At 44.4% G+C, this 23243-nt stretch overlaps 1 protein-coding gene across 3 annotated transcripts in view; it reads left to right on the top strand.

The window, feature by feature from the left end:
* The window catches only part of LOC144782330 (inter-alpha-trypsin inhibitor heavy chain H3-like), a 397194-nt gene that overhangs the window by 198819 nt on the left and 175132 nt on the right, over window positions 1–23243 (top strand). For all 3 annotated transcript variants that reach the window (XM_078661645.1, XM_078661643.1, XM_078661644.1), the window contains one exon: window positions 22740–22897. In XM_078661645.1, coding sequence (XP_078517771.1) covers window positions 22740–22897 — 158 coding nt within the window. The remainder of the gene's footprint in view (window positions 1–22739; window positions 22898–23243) is intronic.

Consider the following 23243-nt stretch of genomic DNA (forward strand, 5'->3'; position numbering starts at 1 on the left):
TCACTAGACTGAAATGTGTATTTTGCATATTGCTATTGTCTTACTGGTATGCAAAATTGTGTTTCACATTAGCACGCTCCATCCTAAACTCCTCTTTCAATTTTCCTTAACCCCACTGTAGCAAATGGGGTCCACCCATTTAATGCTCCTGGCTTTTTCCCTTATCGCCTACCTACTTTTGGACTTTTACTGTGAGTGAGTCTTACTATTAGAGTCTCATTCATTGAAAATTGTGTGTACATGGGCTCAGAGTGTTCACCGCCAGTGTCCACCTTTTAAGATAAGATCTGCTGCTGTGCAGCTAGAGTAAGAGGCTCTGTGCTGGTTACATGAGAATTCGTGAGCACGTGCATTGCACATATCATCTTGCGCGGCATGGTATCTGTGCACAGGTAACATGTCGCAGAGGGGGCTTATCAAGGATTGGTGCTGACCTGGGGTGAGTTCTTTAGTGCCTATTGAAAGTCATGGTGTTTAACTGAACTACACATTATAGGCGAAATATGTACCAAAATGAACTGTTATCCCCACATAGGCCTACAGCGTCCAGTCATATATCAATCTTATTGTAAACATGCATCCCGAATGAAAGTATACAAACCCTTTCATCTACCTATACTCCTTAAGAAACTTTAAGAATTGTCATATTTCAGCTCATGATCACATTTCCGGCCTTTGCCCTCCCTACTGTGCTAAGTTAATTACTTTGCTGGCCCATTTCCTGAGATAAGAAGGATGGGGAAGGATATCTGCATCTGTTAATTAACTCCTCACAAGCCACACGAGAAGCCCCCAGAACCAAAGGAGGAAGCTCAGACCTCTTGAACCAAGCACAGGAAGGGCTCCTCTGTGACATTTTAGTAGGAAGGGATCAGGCAGCTATGTCAGTTGGGGGCTGTGCTGAGGCTCCCAGAGGAAGTCTTTCCAAAGACTATTGAAGTCACCATCCACAGGATGCTGTGCAGGAGGGTTGGGAAGGGGTGGCGTGATAATGTGACATTTTAGGATTGGACATAAACCTGGCTTCTTGAACTTTTCACCCCACTCAAAATCCATGCACAAAGGAGAAAAACTTGAGAAGACACAGACCTTGGGCTGCAATACTGAAATAAGGGACAAGTCAAAGAAAGAAGACCTCTGACCCTCGGCAAGGATAGACTATGGGACTCTGAAACTTCAGGTGGCCCCATGACTAGGATGGGTCTCTATGAGGCCAGTGCCACTGGCTTACAAAGGAACAATTGAGGAATGGACCCGCTGGTGTTCACTGGATGGTTCCCTGGGGAATTCTGTGAACTGGCCCTGTCTCCGCTGACAAACAGATGCCCTGCAAGTAGGGATCTGTAGATTATGGCCGGCAGGGTGTTTGACTTTTTGTTTGTGGAGGCAATGTGAAAGATGCCCCTGAAGCAGGAGAGAACATGAGAAGCCTATGCAGGAGATAGCTCTGATGACGGGAGCCCTAAAAATCAAGTTCACAGAAGCAAAGCTTAGAGGCTAGAAGGCCTAAAGAAACTGCTCCTAGTGGCTAGAGTTATTCATCAGTAGCACAATTATGCCAGATAATACCTCCAAAGAAGACTGGTCCCTTGGTCGGACCAGGTGGAAACTGAGCACATAGTGGTCTGATGTTTTTTTTTTACAAATGCCATGTGGAGGTCCAAAAGGTATGGCACATATTCATGTTTTTCAATCACAATGGTGAGGTACGTGCCTGGGTCCCCCACCCCAAGATCACCTACGACCCATACTTGGGCGCTGGTCATCACTTGTCCCAGGGAGCCCTATACCACAGGGTCCAAATCTACTGTCTATGCCCTCTTCACACCCGTGCTTCTGTATTCAGTATTCAACAACTTTTATTCGATTATCATTTTGAATAATCATAAAAAGTACATGTTTAAAAAGTTTCAAGTACAAAGTTTTTAAAAAAACATCAGAGTCATAGAGAAATTAAATCGTTATAGGTGAACAAGGGGAAACGCATTTTAAAACAGTGGGAACTTTTCTTGTAGTTCATAGCAATACTGATTTAGTTAGGGATATTACGACGCGTTGTTATAACTGATTTAAGAAAAGTCACTATGCATTTGGCTTCGTATGGCGAATTTAAAGATTGTAAATAGAAAAGTGCTGGGTAGGATTGTCTAAGTCCACTGGAGCGAAGAATCGGGATGATCCACGACTTCCTTGCTAGTTTGTAATATTTACAAAAAAGGATGACATGAATCGTGGTTTGTGTCGAGACTCCGTCACAGGGACACCTCGTCAAGTTGTGAGACCAGTTCTGCATCTCCGGAAAGGATACCAGCCGAAAAAATAAATTGAAGCGTAGTCTTGTAAGTAGGTACTTTTCGTGGTTGGATAAAAAGTATGTCAAATAGGGCTGAATAGTTTTTCCGGTCTGCTGTACACATATTTTTTCATTTTGCGGTTTGATGATCTCTACCTGATTGCGGAGGCCTCTCAAATGACCCAAGCACATTTGCTTTAGTTTTTTCCTGGAAATATCTTCAACTGAAGACGGCTCGTCGAAGTAGTGGTCACATTATTAGGAGACAGGTGCATTTTGCATCAGGGTGCAAGCCCGCAGCTGGGAAAAGAAACATGATGGCTCTGACACCAGCACAGATTAGTACAGTCTGTTCAGGAGCCGGCTGAAGAGACCAGCAGTGGGCTCTCCTTGCTGCCCAGATGCATGAACTCACCAGTGCAGAGGCAAGGGCATTCAGCATTAAAAATAGAACAGTGCGGCACCAAACTGTACTGGTGAAAAAATAAAAAAGGATCATGGTTGAGGTGCAAGGGATCGCCCAAAAAGCCCCAGGACCCAGATAGCTAAAATGGCTTGTTACACAAGGCCCTGAGGCAGTTGTAACAAAATTGCATACTGGCCTTTTTGGTGCCCCAGGAAGCGCTCCACTAGTGGTTTAAAAAGTGTTATGGGGGCTGTCAGGAGTGAGGCAGAATCAATTTTACAGTGTTTGAGAAGTTCTAATTTGAGGGTTGCTAGTCTTATCAATTGAGTGATACTAAATTGACCCACAAACCCAGGAGAAAACTTTAGATGAGAGCCTGCTATTGACAGATACTTGGTGAACAAAAGCATTATAATTCACATTGCAAGCAGATCCCAGGGTACATAATCAATCAACTTTATTTTTGTAATGTGCCTTGGCCCTAACAAGATTTTGGATAGTTTTTTCTGTGTAACATGAAGGTCTTGCTAGAAACTTGGGAACGGACATGACTTGTGAATGGATGTGACTAAAGCTAGAAACATGAGTAAATGGAACTCTAAAGGAGCAACAGGAATATAAGCAACCAAAAGAACTATGCAGTGAGTTATTATATGCAAATTTATCAATAGGTAGTTTTGTGAATGGATTCATCCCATTTTCCCTTACGAGATTTTTTTGCTTTTTTCACCTGGTTTCTGGACATTTACTTTGGGTAAGTCTCACTACTGAGTCTCACTCATGTTAAATTCATTGCAATTGGATTGAGTGCATTAACCCCCAGTGTCCGCCTTCTAACATAAGGCTGCTGCGGTGCATCTAAGATAATGGGCTGTGGGTTGGTTACACAGTGGCACGTGCACATTCGTGAGAGCATGTGTGTGGGCTATGCACGTGAGAGTACAGTTGTGTTCAGCCTGGTAATTCCACACAGGTAACCTGGTCTAGAACAGACTCAGCAACGGTAGGTGCTGCCCTGGATCTAGGCCTTCTTATGTTTATGGGCATTCACAGATAGGTTAGTAGGATTTACTGGAAAATATGTTGTGTTTTCACTGGATCATACATATGAGTGACATCTGCCTTAATGTGCAGTTTCACTCCACTTTGGCTTACACAGTTCAGAAAAGTATAAAACATGCATGTTGAGTCAAATAACACACAAATACATCTTATGGGATGTCAATAATTGTCATATTTCTCAGGCTCAGATTATAATCAGATTCCAGGTCTTTGTCTCCCCTTGGGCCAAGTTAATTACTCTGCTTCCCAGCAGAGGAAACACAGGCCACCCAATGCAACAGGAGCAGTGATTGAACTAGTTCCTGGTATAGAAAAGGGGTGTGGGAGAAATCTGCATCTGATAACTAATTCCACACTGCACCTCGGCTAGGTAAGCACAGGACTATTTAACAAAGGAGGAAGCCCAGGCATCTAAAACCAAAACAGGAGGACCTTGCCTGTGAGGTTTTGGTGGGACGGTGTGTGGAAGTGATGTCAGCTAGGGGTGTAGCTGAGATCCTCAGAGGAGCTCTTGAGAGAGAAAACTTGATGGCGCCATATTGGTTTGCCCGAGAGTTCTGTGCAGGAGGGTTAGGACAAGGGTGAAGGATGATGCTGTATCCTAGGATTGGCAAGAGGTGCATGGCATCTAGAACTTTCCACCCCACTGATAAACCCTTGCACAAGGGAGAGACATTAAGAAAGATCCTGGACTCTGGATGCGAAAACAGCAGGGGAATGGCCAGCTGGAAAGTGGAGCCACCTGATGCCTCACAAGATGGAGTGAGGACTTTGTCCCTAGCTGACCCTCAGAACTAGATGGGTCTCTTGAGGGCTAGCGGTGTGGTACCTTTATGCCCCTTCTGGAACAGCTGGAGGCAGACATGTAATGAAATACCCTCAAGGTGTCCTTCCCAGCTGACTGGAGGCCATGGGGTCTGGGACTGCGGGCAGAAGGGTATGCTATAGTCTGGCAGTGGGGAGGCTGCGCAAGATGTCCCTACTAGCAGGAGAGGTGCACCAGGAGCTAGGTTGAGGAGAAGACCTGTGCATGGAGCCATACCAACCACCAAGCTTCTAGCAAAGTGCACCATTTTAGATGCCAAGAGGCCCTTGTCACCAGGACCAATTGGAGCCAAAGATCTTCAGAACGAGTCCAACGGGGCCTGAATTAGGCCACCTTAAATATTTGCTGTTTTTTAAATGAAATAATGAGCAGACGAACAGGTGGCTCTCCAAGCGATCTCTCCTTCATACCCCTGGGACGGGCCATTTCCCTGTGGTCCACACAGTCAACATTTTAAGGGAGGGGGTGTTAAAAGGGCCCCTCCCTAGGGGTGCAGAAATAGATGTGTTGGCTCCACTGCAGCACAGAAGCTACAATCAGGGAATCGGCTAGGTCGGTGGGGTCTTGTGTTACCAATGATGCTCCCCACCAAGTGTGGTTAGACCGGGGCACTGAGACATTAAAAACAAAAAGCAAAAGGATCACATCTTCCCTGTTTTGGGAAATCACTTATAAATATTCAATTATCAGGCCTAGGAGTGCCTTATTCTGACCCTGAAGGGAGCTAGAAGTTTACATATTTTCTCTGTTGTGCCCCAAAGAGGTCCTGGGTCCCCACCATTATACCTTGTAAGTGTTGGGGGCTGCAAGGAGCACTTCAACCCCCTAAGTAAGTTAGGAAAAAGTTAACCCTCTGTCTCCTGGGGCCTTATGAGCATGTCCCCAAAAGAGGCTCATCTGATTTTCAAGCACTCCCGGGGATGGAGCTTGTGCTCTTTGGCTCCGGAGTGCTGGGGCCCCTAGTGGTTGGCCCTATGGCTACATTGTGGGGCCTGTAGTTGTAAAAGAAACTCACTGTTACATGTTGGTGAATTTTTTTGAAATGCCTGATTTGAAATGCTTTTGTAGACAATGGCTATTGATGAATATTGCAATGCTTATAGTAACAATGAATGTATTTTAATAGGAGGTGGCTGTAACTGGTGTAATTGCCTCTAGCATACTTCTGTGTAATTAACACTAAATTACATATAATCACTCTTAATTCCAGCATTTAGCATCCTTTTCTTAGCACAGAATGCACCCTTATGTCCAAAATTGACCAGAAAATTGGCTTTGCTCTAAGACAATAGCGCTAAATACAACCAGACATGAACGGCAGAAGCCTGCTCCCACTCGTGCTCTCTAACTTTGTTGTTCCTGTCCTCCTGAGGTGATATTTGTGCTCCAAATTACACTTAATCACTTGAGCAGGTGTAATCACATACTTTTGTTACTTTTGCATCCAATTACTAAGGCAATAATTAAAAAAATTCCCAGGCATAATTTTAATATGGTTATTGAGTTGATTGATTTTAATAGTGAACCCTAACGTGCTTTCTGTTTTAATAATGTAGAGACACCCTGAAAAAGCTAATAGACTATCTTTATAAAATGACACCCCCTTATGGTATAATGTTTAAACTGGTCTAGATGGGAACAATATAATAATGGGGTTTAGCACCTACTGGGGTGAAATGTGATAAAAGGGTGTCACCAAAGGTTCTTCCACCCACCTGATGCATATATTTGTGATGTATGCATATTATTTAGTAGTGTCTGTGTAATAAATATACTTTCCGTTTTTCAATGGAAAAATACTGACTGGGGAGTCATATGTTGAGGGTTATTATTGAGTGCAAAAAAAAATGTAAAATGTAAATTGATACTTGTATAGCGCACTACTCACCCGCAAGGGTCTCAAGGCGCTTGTACGAATACCGCTGTGGAACCCATCCTGGCTTTCCCAGTGAGGTGTCCACTCCTGGGCACCCCCAAGGTGGAGGCCAGGCATCCTTAGCGTTGTGGGGGCCGTTGTGGAGATTAAGCAAGCTATTGCCCAGAGTTGCAGAGTGGGACTCCATGATTGGAATAGGCACCGAGGCGAGAATTATCAGGTCCGTGGAACTTTGAGCCCAAGACCCGCCGAGGCGGGGAATTGAACCCTGGTCCCGGGCTAGACCTCTGCATCAGGGTCTGCCGCTCTAACCATTGAGCCACACTTCTCCAATTCTCCAAAGTGCCAATGATTTGGGATTGTTAGCCCACACCAGCTTCACTGAGTAGGTCTTGGACTGCTCTGTTACACGACCCTGAGAGAGTCATGAGCTACAATAGGGTACTTAGTTCCCTGTAAGTATACAGTTATATTGATCTGTGTTCTCTTTTTATATATTGATGAGAAAACCCTGGAGTGTAGTCTGGGGGTGGGGCAGAACTGTTCCCTGCCTCACTTACAATTTGAAGGGGTGCCTTTAGCACACTCACAAAATAACCTCACACCAGCCTCTTGTTACCCTACACCACTTGGAGCCTGGCAGGGGAAGGAAGGACATTTCCGAAACTAGATGTGTGGGTGGTCTAGATGTTTCTCCCACTTCAAAGGCTTGCACCGGGTATACACATTTAACCCACAGACCAACTCTTCAGTATATTCCTGGACCTGTGGAGGACCACACGAATGACTGGTGTGCACCTCAGAGGACTGTCCTGCTCATTGAGGCATGCTCTGTATTTCATATGACTGCCCTGCTGCCACCTGAGGACGTCCCTGTGTCTTGCTGCTTGATCCCAGTATTGCCAGAGTGACTCCAAGGGCTAGTTGGCTGGCGTCCTGTATGAGCTACAGGGACATAAGAAGCTTCAGAGACCTTGAGCCCTGCACCTGGCCTCTGCCTGGAGTGAGTCCTGACACCCCCTCCCCTCAAGCCAAAACCTGAAACTTGGTACTTTGAAACCTTTCCACCAAAAATGGCCTGTGAAGCAACAGGAGACCAGGACCTACCTGCTCACTGATCCGTCTGAGGTGCCTCATTGGTTGGCCTGCCTTTGTGGTAGCTCCTGGTTTGTTCCTCTCTGCAGCTGCAAACACCTCTAAGAAGAGGGGTCCGGCCTCCTGGAGGCTGCATTGGCTATAGCCTTAAGCTATGTCCCGCTGCAGTTTTTAAACTTCCAAACAAATGACAATGTGCGAACTTGAAAATCTTCACCTTGACTTCACACAGCTGCTCCTGAATGATGATGCCACCTCAGACATCGCTGGCTGCCTTGCCCAACTGAAATGAACCTTCTCAGCAACCTTTCTTCAACATGTCTTTTGTCCAGTCCACTGCATGTAGCCAGCACATGCTTTGCACTGTCACTTTAGTGGTGGCACATAGGGTACTGCAGCCCACTAGTGACATTTAACTTATAGGCCCTGGTTTTACTTTGTCCCTTATTTTAGAGATGATAGGTAAAATAGGTAAGTTAAGTATGCCAATTACGGGTTTAGCCAATTTGACATGTATTAGGGCACAGAGCACAACCACCAGGCACGCACTGGACAGTAGTGCCCCAGTGTGCAGTTAAGAAAGCAACAAAATCTAGCGCTGAGTGGGAATGACCACACAAAAAGGAGTATTTTCCTACACCCATGTATACCATTCTTTTTCAAGCACTCTAACTGGGTTGTAGGAGCACAGTGTTGATAGCAGCAGATAGGTCCACAATAACTATGACCACCTGAGAGGCCTGGCCTAAATTGGCCTTTATGAATTTGGCATCCTCAAGTAAAGCAGCTTCCATGCTAAAACCTGAGTAAAAGCTGAATTGTGTCCTATGGAGTAGCTGATGCTCTTCTAAAAATTGTGATATCTGTTTGTTTACCAACTTTTACAGCATGAGTGAAATAGCTGGCAGAAGAGAAATGTATGTTATTTTGCTTGGGATCAGGAATCAGAATTCAGTTTCTTTAGAACGGGTAGTGTCTATGCTCTCTTCCAGATTAATGGAACAATCCTAAAAATGCTGATACTAGTTAAATATTATGTGTAGAACAGGATTTATTAGGGGGCAATGGTCGACAGGTGATCCTGACCTGCAAGTCATGATTGCCTGACCAGATTCCTCTAAGGAAATTATTTTAAAAGCTGCAAAGCTAGGTCCAGCCACTCTGCCCATCTCTTGCTGAGAAAAAGGCTGGGTTGGTCAAGAATTAGAGTCAACAAAATTAGCATAGATATTTTCTTCTTTTCTTTAAACTCGTTTTATTCAGTTGTACATATTGTAAATCAGCAAAGCTGTTATAGTCAACATGTACATCAACAATGCTGCATTTGTCAGGTTCCTTTATTTTACATATCTTCAAGGGCTCATTAGGTCTGCTTCATAGAAAGTGTAGACAGCTTTTCTTTTGTTACCATTCTACCAGCTCTGAACTCCCCTCCACTCCTCAGACAGCCCACTCCCAGAGTGTATATTGTAGCATACTCTTGCCCGACTCGCATGGGTTTCCCCTGTTTAAACCTTTGTATGCTCTCGACTGCCTCTACATTTTAACAAATGTATTCAGACAGGTGCTTACCTCATTAGTATAGATTTTTTCAATCTCATTGTAAAAATTATTCAATTAATTTATCAAAGTGTTAGAGACGGCTACATTTGTGTTGATACACAAAAGGAGCTTGAAAAAAGTAGACAGTTAAAACAATTTCCTAAGCACATTGATTGCACAGGAAATTTGAGCAGTGAAAGCTTTCGCCTGAGCTCTGAATGAGTTTGAAAACGTTTTTTAAAGCCTTGTTTTGGACCACTATCATCGAAATGTGAAAATGTTTCAGCCATTTCCATTCCAGCTGCTTACAATGGCTTTTACCCACTTTAACTTCTTGGGAAAAACAGAGAGCGGAAGGTTTCAATTTCTCATAAGATCCTATTTTTATATGAACCATTTGATTAATGTTTGGAGGAGGTTATTGTTAAAAGAGAGAACATCTACCTCCTATTGCCTCCTATGAAGAGAGTGTAGGAGGTGAGTAGGACTTATAAGTTAGACTCAGGTATTTTATGCCAGGGTATAAATGAATTTTCAGATCTCTTGTTGTACACCAGGATCTGAAATGTACCAGGTAATGGTCGGACCAGATCCAATGCTCTGGGCTAAAAGATCTACATCGAGGGGCAATTAGTAAAAAAAAATCTAAAGTATGGCTGGCCTTGTGGATAGAACCTGACACCACTTGGATAAGATTTAGATCCGCCAAAGCTTCTTCTAACAGACACACTAGCCTGCAGTTAGTGTCTTCTATGTGTACATCAAAGTCTCCCTGAACTGTGAGGTTAGAATACTGAATGTAGAGAGGAACCTTGGCATTAGGTAGCACTTCTGCATAGTTTGCTCAATAGTCAGGTTTTCGATAAATCAAGGCGTAATTCACCTCCAGACACTCAAGCTTTACTGTATTTCAGTGAAGTTGTGAGTGGAAGATCACAACAGGCTGCATGCAATATCGAGTCCTGACAATATACTGGATGTTGGTTCAAAGTTCTTTGCTGTTAGACCAATCCATTAATCTATGCTCAACAGAGTTGGTAGGCCCTGGCAGTATAATGTAGGCCACTGGTTACTGCCAGAGCCAGTGAAGGGTCAGACTGGTGAAACATGTGATAACTTGAGGAATGTCCATGCTGTAGGTCCTGAGAGAGAATCAAATTCTTGGAGTAGTGTCCTGAGCCAAATACCTCTAATGCAACAAGGTTGGTGTCATGTGTGACTCTGAAGTCAGCCACAAGACACCCGGACTGAGGAGGAAGTGAAAGCTGGCACTGCCATGTTGCAAGGTCTTCAATACCCAATTTTACCTTGCTGAAGAGTGTTCAACACAAGTGCCCACACAGAGAAGAATGGAGTGCACCTCTCACCTCTTTTGTGGAGTCACTGTGAATAGTGAAATAGACTGTATATGAGTGACAGATGGTTTTACTGGTGTGCTATTATACATTAATCTGGCAATCAGGGATCTGCATGCATGTTAGTTACTCATATGACCACCCAGGTGAAAAATCAACCAGCACTGTCATGAGGATATGATCCAACTGACGATGATCAGTGGGATCTGACTGCCAATTTATTAGAAGGGGTGTTCCATGCCACATAATTCCCTTGTATTCACCAAGACGGAGAGCTGCAAGCAACTATTATTCTAAACCCTGCTCAATGGCATGAGGCTGGACAGGTTTGAACCCCAGCTTTCACCCAATAGCAAATCACTTGCATTCACGTGGATGTAGCTGCAAAGAAAATATTGCCAAGAAAGTCAAGACAGACTGATATCAGATCTTTCTATTGAACAAAGTGAAACTAGGCCGTTCAGAAAGTGATTTCTAAAGTGGTGTTTAAGACCTCAAGCGCTCTCATCTGATGATGCCAATGCCCTGCTCCAGATCCTCCAGGACTCCACACTAGTACCTCGCAAAGGCATCCTACATGCTGCATCAGACTTCAGCAAGGGCCTGAAGAAATATAAATATGGCTTATTGCCACTCCCTTCCCCCGCCATTATGGAATTCTACTGACTCCCTGTACAAGCCTGCTGCATCTTCAAAAACTGTTACAGCAAACTAATGATGGACGGAATGCTGACAATGCAAATATTCTCCCCCAGTCAAAAGATCTGGGTTAAATCCATCGTTCTTTAGCCCACTACACCACCCCAGTTTGGACCCAGCCAAATGCAAATCAGTCTTGACCCTGTGCCCCATTGGAACAGACCAGAACAAACTGCCAGGCCAGGTCCTCCTTGAACCGTAAACAAGCATCCTGGGACCGGTTTCAGGGTATGTCACCCTTCTTCAGCCTGGCTAGCTTGCATCCAGTGGCACAGTGAGCAAGGGACCCACGTCTGGGCATACCCATCCCACTTAAGGCAAAAAGAATTACAGCAAACAAATGATGGACGGAATGCTGACAATCAAAACTGGAATGGCATGGTGAGCAAATAAACAATGGATTTAGGCACAGATCTCTGTACTGGGGGTGAATGCATGACATTGTTCTGATTTCTGATTTTCAATTGTTCTTTTTGCATTTGTCACCCGAGTTGGAATGATATGCCCAGACATGGGTCCCATGCCACTGGAGTCAAGCTATCCTGGCTGATGAGGGCTGAAAGCCCGAAACCGGTCTTAGGATGATTGTTTCCAGTCCAGGGAGGACCTGACCAGCAGTTCGGGATGGACTGTTCCCATTGGGCGCAGGGTCAAGACTGATTTGCATATGGCTGGGTCCAAACTGGAATATCATGGTGAGCGAAAAAACGATGGATTTAGGCCCAGATCTCTGTACTGGGGTGAATGCATGACATTGTTCTGCATTCTGTCCATCAATTGTTATTTGTGCCTCTTCAAAAACAGTTGCATCATATACAAAGCCATCATAACGGGGACATCCAACTATCTGGTTGACACGCTCACCACCTTGTGTGACTATTGGCACCTCCACAGCAAGAACAAAATCAGGCTTTGGCCAAAGAAGTAATAAAAAGCAAAGCAATTGTCCTTCTCCATTTATGCACCCAGAATCAGGTGCATCCTGAATCCTGCCCCAACCAAACATATACCTTTACATTCAGCTCACTGATCTTATATACCACCGCACAGGCAACACTACTTTAATCTTGAATTAGTGATGAATGGTTCTTAGGATTAATGTTAGTTGTAGAGATAGAATGTAGGGTTATAATTATGTTTAAGGTTGTTGTAGGTGTATACACAATGTAGTTGTGATAATTTAGTGCCTAATTATTTTATAGACATATATAGTTCATGTGATGACATGTCAATCCACTAACCTATATGGAGGCTGGATTAGTACTCTGCTCTTCTATATAGCAGAATACAGGCACCATTGCAGTTTTAGAGTTTCCTGGGTCACCTTCATGTGTTATACCAGCAGTAGAAAGATTTGCTGCAGTGTTTGCACACAAATGCTCAACATTTGTGCATACAACTGTTTGATGGCAAGAACTCAGGGCATCTGACCTACTAGTAAAAGTGGGGGAGAAAGGCTTATATGTCATGGCTGGCCTAGGTCTTTTAAGCACTGCATCGTTCCCACTAACGGTATCCCCTGATTCATCAACATTTATTTGGTTAACCAAGCATGAAGACTCTTTCAACAGCAATACACTGGAGAAAATAACATGCATAGGCCCAAACTAAGTTGCATTTAAAATTCGAACCATCGACTAATTTGAAATAATAACTTTTAGTAACATGGAATGTACACATAAAAAAAGCAAATTTGAAATAACAATTTTCGAGAGAAATTGAAGGGAAGAGTTTAAGATGTCATAAAATGAACAAAGGCATCATTTATAGGAGGATGGTAATGTGGTGTCCACCAACAACTGGGGTGTCCTCTCCCACCCTCATCTTGGTTTATCCACCTCACGTAGAGGCATTTGGACAGTTTTATTCACAGCAAAAATGACACTATGCTATGTTATGTTATTTCAATTTCTAACGCGCGCAGATACTACAAGAGTGTCCCGGCGTGAACCTTGAGAGAATGAGGACGAGCTAGATTTAGGGAAATAGGTATGTTTTCAGCTTCATTTTGAAAACACTTATGTCCTGAGTACATCGGAGCACGAAGGGCAGATCATTCTAACCTAAAGCGGCCTTCATAGCCAAAGAGCTGCCACCCGTCCTTTGCAAGAGAAACCGCGTGACTTGAGCCAGGGATTGGGAGGAGGAGCGCAGGTGTCTTGCGGGGTATAAAAGGAGAATCATTTCTGAAGATAGCCTGGCCCTGTGGCATAAAGGGCGCGGTGGGTGATAACTAAGGCCTTGAACTTCAACCTCTCTGCCACAGGCAGCAAATGTAGAGCTGAAGATGTTGTCTCATGCTACACCTGACAGGGATGTTCAAAAGAAGCCTTGCAGCCATGTTCTGCACCACTCGCAGTTTGTTTAGTAAGTAACTCTGGATGCCAATATATAGAGCATTGGCGTAGTCTAACCAAGAAAGAATAATGGCTCTAGTAACTGTCTCCTTGGCCGCCTGAGGAAGAAAAGGAAGGAATTTCATAAGAGTTTTTAGGAATTCAAAGCAAGTCCCTGACAGCTTCATGATCTGAGTCAAGAACAAGAGATTCTCCTCAAGCCAGACCCCTAAGTTTTTGACAGGATTCCCTGAGGAGGCCGGAAGCACAGAATATGAAGGCCAGAGTGTCTCCATAAACTGAGAGGGAAACTTTACAAATAGGAGGATTTCTGATTTGTCCTCATTATATTTCAATTCTGCTGCACCCAACCATTGGAAAACTGCGGTCAGGCAATGTTTGGAAGCAGAGATGGAGCACTCATTTTCCCCCCACGTAAACAGAAGCTAGGTATCGTCGGCGTAATCGATTACCTTCGCACCCAGGTCCCCAGCTAACTGAACCAAAGGAGTAATGTAAATATTAAAAGGAAGAAGGCTCAAGGTGGAGCCCTGTGGGATCCCTGTGGTCATTTTCTTAGGTGAGGAGGAAAACGGTGGGAGCCATACCTGTTGCGTCCTATCCTTCAAAATGATTCAATCCAGGCACTTCCTGAAACACCAATCTCCGCCAATCGGGTGAGCAGCAATGCATGAGGAACCGTATCAAATGCCTCTGAGATGTCCAACAACACCAGGGCAGCCCTCCCGCCGGCATCCAAACAGTCTCTGATGGCCTCAGATATTTCGACCACCTTTGGGTGAGCTGAGCTAGAGACAATACATCTAATTAATGAAGCGTTTCCTTCAAAGCTGCCAGGTCGAGATGAATATTTAAGTCACCAAGCATAATATAATAGGCAAAGCGGAGCGCTCGGGGGATGATAACTTCCCACAGTGCTTTAAAATATGCACTAGCCGGACCAGGAGGCCTATAACTGCGAGTAGCCTGGTGGCGCCGCAAATCTTAAGCGCTAGTGACTCTGTCCTTTACCTGTGATATTGCGTGCAACTCTTGTGATTTGTATTTTAAAATATGTAAATATTTTAATTGTTATATTTTAGTGTGTGAGTTTGTGGCATTGGGAACTACTTGCTGGGGGCATTCTAAACAATTTACTCCGCGTTGCCGACCCCGTTCCGCCGTGGCTGGTGTGCCGTTTGTGCTGAGGGCGGCAACCACTAGCCCACAGAATCCCTACTTCCGGCAGGACGCGGTCTAGTCGTCCACCGGAAGGAATGGTATTTAGCCACTCATGCACCAGACGCGCAGCGGACGAGTGCAGCGGGCGCACCTAAGGCAAGCCCGTCTGCGCCCGTCTGCGCCCGTCCGCGGCCGATCAGGGTCTAGGGCCAGAACCCCTGTTGGATCTGCGCTGCTTAACTGTAGGTCTTTGAAAAAGCACAATATGGAAGTGCGGGACCTATTGCTGGATAACAATCTAGACATTCTTTTTGCAACAGAGACCTGGCTCGATGGGGAGTCGGACCCTGAAATACTAGAGGCCCTGCCCCAGGGATATGGCATTTGTAGGCAGGACAGAACCCGCGGAAGGGAGGGCGGGATTGCACTGATCCACAGGGACAATATTATCTGCACTTTGAAGCTTGCTAGTATAGCGGGCAGTGAGACAGGTGCGTTCTCTATAACAGTGGCCAGTAAAATGATTGTTAAAGGCCTACTGATTTATAGACCCCCGGGCGGGAGCAGCAAGTTTGTGGAGAGCTTGATATGCAACTTGCTATCCCCTGCTATGAGATATGATAAATTCCTCTTACTTGGCGATCTCAATATGCATTTCCATGATGGATCTAACATGGCGGCCCAAGAGGTACGCCAAGAGCTGTCGACTATGCACTTCAGTCGACACTTCCCACTCATCGGTTAGGTCATCAATTGGATCCACTCTTTTGCAATTGGGAGGGCATTAAGGCCGAGCCCCCTGTCCCGATGGTTTGGACTGACCACTATTTGGTACCTTTTCGCTTCAAATTCACGGAGGGCAGCAATCCGAAGAATGGTGGTGACACTAAAAAGAAACAGAGGAAATGGGCAAAATTTTCTCTAGACACTTTCTATGCCAGCCTAAAACAGGGGGGTCCCCAATGGGCTAGGTGTCAATATTGATGAAGTTTGTGTTGCTCTTGACAAACGGATTGAGACGGCCATAGATCTGACTGCCCCCTGGTCGAGGAATGGCCCAGCGCGCCGTACTAAATCAGCTGTCTGGTTTAATGCTGAACTGAAAGAAGCTAAGACTGCATGCAAGCGCATGGAAAGAGCCTGGAGAAAGGGCTATCTTCCGGAGGAGGGTAAGGCGTATAAAGATAGCCTCAGGGGCTATCACCCCTTGATTAGGAAAACCCGCTCAATCTACTATACTGATCGCATTGATAAGGCTGAGTGTTCGACTAAGGAACTCTTTGTAGTCTATAAGGAGATTTCATTGCTGGCTTCAAGAAGCGAACAAGTTGATTCCTCTGTACAAATATGCAACCAGATTGCTGATTTTTTCTATAAGAAAGTGCAAGATATTTACACCACCTTTCCTAGTGAGGCCAGGACTGGCCTCAGCGGTGATCCACCAATGGAAGGTGCTATCTTGGAGGAAGACAGCATCAGTACTTTCTTGGTCCCGGATGAGGCTATGCTTATAGCAGTAGCGAGGGGGGTCAAATCTGGCTCCCCCAGGGATCTGGCTCCTGCCAGGATTTTGAGCGGTAGCATGGAAGTACTGGCACCTTATGTTAAGCATCTCTTAGCTCTGTCATTTGAATGTGGCAGGGTGCCGAACACATGGAAGCAGGCCGTTGTACTCCCTCTTAAGAAAAAGCCACAAATCAGCATAACTCAACTCAGTAATTTGCGCCCGATCTCCCTCCTCCCCTACTTCTCTAAAATAGCTGAAAAGCTGGCTAACCTTCAATTGACGGCTCACATCGAGGCGCACAGGCTCTACCAACCCTCCCAGGCTGGCTTTCGAGCCTATCACTCCACCGAATCTGCCCTTCTCTTCTCCACAGAGGCACTGAGGAAACATGTAGATGAGGGTCAGACAGCAGCGCTGATTCTTCTTGATCTCAGCGCTGCGTTCGACACTGTAGCTCATCACACCCTGCTACAGTGTCTGAGGAAACGTGGAGTGACTGGGAGAGCCTGGTCATGGTTGGAATCTTTCCTCCATGACCGCAGTTTCTATGTGGAACAGGGTGCCTATAGGTCAGAGGTTTTGGACCTAAAGCAGGGTGTTCCCCAGGGTTCCAGCCTCAGCCCTACCCTGTTCAATTTATACGTAGCTCCGGTGGCTACTATTAGTGAGCAGTATAGGATAGAGGTGGTAACTTATGCCGATGATACTCAGCTGGTTGTGGCTTTGTCGCAGCCAGCTGAGCCTGCAGCCAGCAGATTTGCATCCTGCCTACAAGATCTGGCAGGATGGATGGCCAAAAACTGTCTCAGATTAAACGGGGACACAACCGAGGTGCTTATTGTCGGCAAGTCCCCCTCGGTGTGGACCTCTGCCTGGTGGTCCCAGGCTTTGGGACCATTACCTGTCCCCAAGGATCAAGTGAAGAACTTGGGCATGTGGTTAGAGTCCAAAATGTCCTATGATTATCATACTCGGCGTGTCGCAGGAACGTGTTTTGGAATCCTCCGCAGTCTAAGAAAGACACTTGACCTACTCCCAGTGTCTGCCAGAAGAGCCCTGGTCCATGCCTTGGTTACTTCTAGGCTGGACTACGGGAATGTCCTCTACCTGGGAGCTAACGCGAGTTGCACCCTAAGACTGCAGCATATCCAGAATGCAGCCGCGCGATTGGGGCTTCAGCTTCCCAGGAGAGCTTCCTCAAAAAGAGCCTTGGAGACACTGCATTGGCTCCCTATCAAGGAACGCATAGAATTCAAAGCACTTTGTGTCAGTCACAGGATCGGCCATGGCAAGGGCCCGGGCTTTCTGCGTAATCTGCTTCTTCCTTACAAGCCCACCCGGCTCCTGCGCTCCATGGGCGCTGGCCTGTTTTCGGTCCCTAGAAGTAATAGGGCAAGAATGGGAGGGCGCTCCTTTCGTTTCTTAGCCGCACAAAGATGGAACTCCCTCCCACACAAGCTCCGTGTGGAGCCCTCGGAGGTGTTTTTCCGAAAGGAGTTGAAAACTCTCTTGTTTCCGAAGCCCTAATTCTTCGGCGCAGGACTTGTCTTGCGCCATCTGCCCAGGCTGCTGCTCAGTCCTTGATAGCGCGGGGACACACTGGCAAGTGTAACCAGGCGCTTTATAAACTCAGAATTATTATTATTATAAATCAGAGATCCACCTGACGTAAAATGAGGCCAGACATTAATACTGGAGTCCAGAATTTCCCAGTCCCCTTCAAGTGTAGAAACATCCTGTTGGAGGGACCACATGTCTCTATATATGATAACCACCCCTCCCCCTCTCCCTTGTAGTCTATCTAACCTAGAACTTATATAGCCTGATGGAATGGCCAGTGCAATAGTAGGATTAGAAAACTCATCCAACCATGTCTCTGTAATAAACAAGAAATCAAGTTTTTTGTCTTCCAGGAGATCAAAGATATCCTGATAGTGCCTCTTAAGTGAGCGTGCATTAATCAGGGCAGCATACATGGCTGGATCGTGCTTACCCCTTTTAGAAGCAGCCCTGGTTGGAGCAAGCCTGGCTAAGGCAGCACTAAATTTAAAGCCACAGGAAGGACAAACCATGTCTTTACATTCCATTACCTCCCATTTGCTAATGTGGGAACATGGAAGCGGGCGGAGTGAGTGGAGAACCTCGCTACTATACAGGCCCCTCTTTGCATACTGTGACACCAACCGGGCAGCATTGCTAGCGCTGGACGCTTCCAGCATGCTGACGTGCGCAGACGGGCTTGCCTTAGGCGTGCCAGAGGTGCGTCTGCGCATTGCGCAATTTTGTAGGGGGGACTACTCCGACAACTAGAGTGCGCACTGACCTAAAATGGCGTCTCTGGCTGTTGAGTGGCGAGACCCAGGAAGTAGTTGCCGGTCCGAACTTCCGGTCACGGACAGCAGAGAGAGCGAGTTGCCCAAATGCCACAATCAAATTCAAACAGTACAGGTAAAAAAAAAATCAAAATATTCTTTTAAAAGGCGAGTGAATTACATTTTAAAACAGGTGACACCAGACATAAAATGTATATTTAGCAATAGACGTTAACAGCAGATTAATTCTTTAAAAAGCTGGCAACAGTTAATGGCAGCGTCAGCACCAGCAACCTCTCAAGGTACTGGCGTCCACACTGCGCACATTTTTGTAGGAGCGACTAATTCGACAACTAGAGTGCGCATTGACCTAAAATGGTGTCTCTAGCTGTCAAGTGGTGAGACCCAGGAAGTAGCTGTCGGGCCGAACTACCAGTCCCGGACAGCAGAGAGAGTGAGTTCTCCAAATGTCGCAATCAAATTCAAACAGTACAGGTAAAAGAAAATCTAAATATTATTTTAAAAGGCAAGTGAATTACATTTTAAAACAGGTGACACCGTACATAAAACGTATATTTATCATTAGAAGTTAGCAGCAAAGTAATTCTTTAAAAAGCTGGCAGCAGTTAATGGCAGCATCTGCGCTCAGCAACCTCTCACTAGCCTAGCCAACAGGAAAATCCTTGCATCAGACTAGACACCGCTAGAATGGCATGTAATGGGCCAGCCGACTTCTTCCGGTGTCTGTTCTGTTTGTGTAGATCAAGCAAACCATGGCGCTCACAATAAAAAGTCCAGAAATGTGCCCCAGGCCAAAACATCCTGCAAAGAACTTCAAACAACTTAATATTCGTCAGCAACGTTTAAGTCATCGTTAAAGCAACAGTCCTGTGCTTTCACCTTAAAAACATTTTATTTTTGATCTATATAAAGTGTTGATGCTAATGTTTTCGCAAGACTTTAACCCTCATTTTACTCTCTAGCTTACCCCTATTTCTGTTCAGACACTGTGTTTTTTTTTAATTGATCACTTTTCTACGTAGCGATTACTTAGGTGATTATTTACTTATCACTTTTTGTTAAGGCTGGTTGTACATCTTCATGAACTGATTGTTTTGGGGTACGTTCAATGTTTTGAAATATTCTATCTCATTCCTGTAGATCTCCTCTTTTAGGAGGTCCATTTCAATTGAATTTAAAATGGTTTGTTTTACTTCAAATACCCTTCATGGTACACAAATGCCTAAGAAGGAGAGTGAGTTATATATAAGAAGAGAGGAAACATAAAACAACCACCTTTATTCGGCTTCAGGGTCTTCCTTTCTGTGACTAAAGTTAGGTTCAATGTCACTTTTTTGTTTCAATAGCAGCAATAACATTGAAGCTAACATCTGTAAAAAAAAATATCAGAGGGTTGTGAAAGTTTGCACTGCTGTGACTGTGCTGTATGTCTGAAGGGAAAGGTTGCACTGTCAATGAAACCAGTAAATATGGCTTTCAACTCCCAGATGTGTCTCTGGGGGTGCCATTAGGTGATTTGCCAGAGATGCGCTTTGACGAAGGTGTAACTACAAGCCCCTCTACCCCTGAAGATCATGAGGTAAAATTCTGCCTAAACTAAAATTCTACGTGTCAGTGATTAACCGTATGTAGTACGTGTTAGGTGGATACACAGTAGGTGTGCACCTCATTAATTCCTAATTGTAGGTTTGCTTAGGAGTGGCAAGCACGGGGCTGGTCCTCGTGTGGTCCTGAAGAAGAGCTTTGAGAGGACAGCTCGAAACATGTTGACCCAATACTAGGGACTCTATACTCATTATAGTTAGACTTTCCCTATTATTTACCCCTGATTTTAGTCACACCAACTAGGGGCAGGAATAAAATATTAGCCCACTAATGAGGTATTTTTTACATTTTGTTTTTCCACTCCACCTTCACTGGATGACACATTTTCCACAACTTAGTGCTCCTATGTAGTTCCACAAGTCACAGCCCGCCGCAATCTGCAGCAGATTGAGAGGACCCCAATGATGAAGCATGCCAACTAGGGGAAACACTGGTGGGTGAAGGGACTATAGAACAGATTTTTTCTTTCTGGAAAGAGGATTTACATACATGATCAGTGAAAACCTTGTTCTTCCCCATGGATAGGTTTTTTTATTCTGGTATTCTAGATTTTGTGAAACTACTTTCAGCTCTAAGACCCACCAGCGCCAGAGTGGAAACTAAACGTAGTGTTGGTGAAAATGTTTAAACCAGGCTGCTCACTTTGTCCCTCTTCCAGCCAGCCCCCTCACTCTCCTCGGGACTCCCTTCCCTCTGTCTATCCTCTCTCTCCTGAAAGACCTACTTTAGTTAACACTGAGAAGCTGGTGAAAGTGACAATGGTGACAGCCGCTGCCCTCTGCCCTCAAAAGCCCTCTTCCAAAGCCCTGGGGAAATGCCTAATTTAATAAATGTATAACATGGCCCTGTGCCCTCTTCTCATGATGGCTCATTGCTAAACTAAACAGGTTGTAAAGTTGTCACCCAGAGAGCATTGTTAAAGTTATGCTTCGCTACACTAGTTCACCTCAGACGCCTTCAAGTTGTGAGTCTTTGGGTGGTGAAAAGAAGAAAAGGTATATCAAAGGTAGTGATCGTGAAGTCTGCAATGCAAAATGGGACAACAAAGCGCAACCTCCCAATTCCAGGTATTTGGAAGTTTGTGTTTGACCATGGTAACTGTAGAATCTGAAAAGAAAGCTAAGGCCATGATGAGTCACACAATGACATGTGAACCACAGATGATATTTAATGACGGTCACATTTTAGCCTGGTTTGATGGTATCTGATGCCTGATGATGCAAGGGAATTCGGTATTTGGTGCTGAAGGATTTGGATGGCGTGTTATGTAGCACATTTATTGACTGGTGTTGTTTGACAGGCCCATATATTCATTATGACTACATTTGAGATCATGCGACAATATTAGAATGCTACACATATTTATGTCAATGTAACTTTCAAATATTATGATTTGTGGTGTGTAGGAGCAGACTCTTGAACCCCAAATTGTAATGCACCCCAACATTTAGACCACCCCAAAATTTACCTCTGGAGGTTCTACTCCTGCACCCTTTATCTTGTTATAAAGAACACCACCCACCTCAACATCAGGCCCAACATCAATTTAGCAAAATATAAATAAGTAACTGGGACCCCTTAATAACTGAGTTGTAGATCAGGGAAAAGTTACAGGGTTGTGCTACAAAAATCAAGGAGTACAGAATAAAAGTTAAACACCATGAAGACATATATGCAGAGTAGATATCAGAAATCAGTATATGTCTAAGTCTGAAATGAACTGCAAAATCATAACAGAAATCGGCAGTATCCCTAGAGGAAAAGTCGCTAAGAAATCAGTCAGAGAGGGTTTTTATACACATTTAATGAACAGGTAGTAAGCAAAGACTGGAAATTCAGCATGACATGACTAGTGATAACACATATTGGACAAATCAGAAGTATTGGAACTCTCTTCCTGTATCCATTAGAGGTATTCAGAATCATCTGGCCTTTCGAAAAGCCATAAAGACCTGGTTATTCCCGACTTAACCTCTTTCCTCCAGCTTGTCTTCTGCAACGTGTACCTGGGTAGCGCTGAGACGCCCAATCGCAAAGGCAGCCATGCGCTGCACAAATCCTTAACATAATGTAGAAGCGTCATAATAATGCACACAACACTAACCCCCTTTTTTCAAGAAAAACAATGAGCAGCTTCGGTGTTGCATCATCATAAGTAGTTCAACTCACATGCAATATTTCTAATCAGTGGGCTGTACACAGACAGTATTGTGCAACAGCTCTACAGCTGAAGAGGTCTTGAGTTGTTGCCATAGTATTAGAACTAGACAGGTTTATTCACAATACATGCACTCTAATGAAAATAACCAATTAAATCACAGTGTCCTGTGCTTTGCGAAGACTGTGGGGAGAGAAGACATGCACAAAGGCATTGATTAGGAGGTTGAATGAGCAGGAGCCTGATGAACATTACATCAGAACAGCATCCATGTTAGCTAAAATGGTGTCTTCATAAACATGAGGCACAACTAAATAACATTAATAACATACACTTCTAAATGTCTAAATAAAATAGTTTTAGGTGCAATGATATTAATTCAGCATTTATGTCTAGAATCCACTATAAAAATCATTAGCAGTCAAAATTATTTGTCAGACATTAACGGTAGCACTCTCTTTTAGCATTTCAGCTCAAGGGGAAGAAAAAGATTCTTTAAAGAAGAAAGCCTTGGACCTTTCACTCAAGTATAGTTTTGTTACACCTCTGTCATCTATGGTTGTAACTAAACCAGACAAGGAAGCAAAGAACGAAACCCTTGTGGCTGATAAACTTACAGAAGGTAGTATGTAATATCTGTATATGTCATATATATAACTTTGTAGGCTGTACATGTTTTCTGCTATTTTGGCTGCCTGTCTAATCCATGACATGCCTACCTAAACATATGCACCCTCAGACAATCTGTTTCGTATCAGAGATCAGGAATTTGAAAGATAAAGTTTTAGTGGGTTGAATTTTGGTTTATAGTTAAATGAGCATTTGAACAATCACATATCTAACAAATCCAATCTTATATATATTTCCATTTTTGGTATTAAATATTACTACATGGAAGAATATCTCCACAAAGAATTTTTTGTACTGATGCCATGTCATTGAATTTTAAGTTGGCCCACTAAAATACG

This window comes from Lissotriton helveticus, chromosome 9 (genome assembly GCF_964261635.1).
Source record: "Lissotriton helveticus chromosome 9, aLisHel1.1, whole genome shotgun sequence".
Classification (NCBI taxonomy): domain Eukaryota; kingdom Metazoa; phylum Chordata; class Amphibia; order Caudata; family Salamandridae; genus Lissotriton; species Lissotriton helveticus.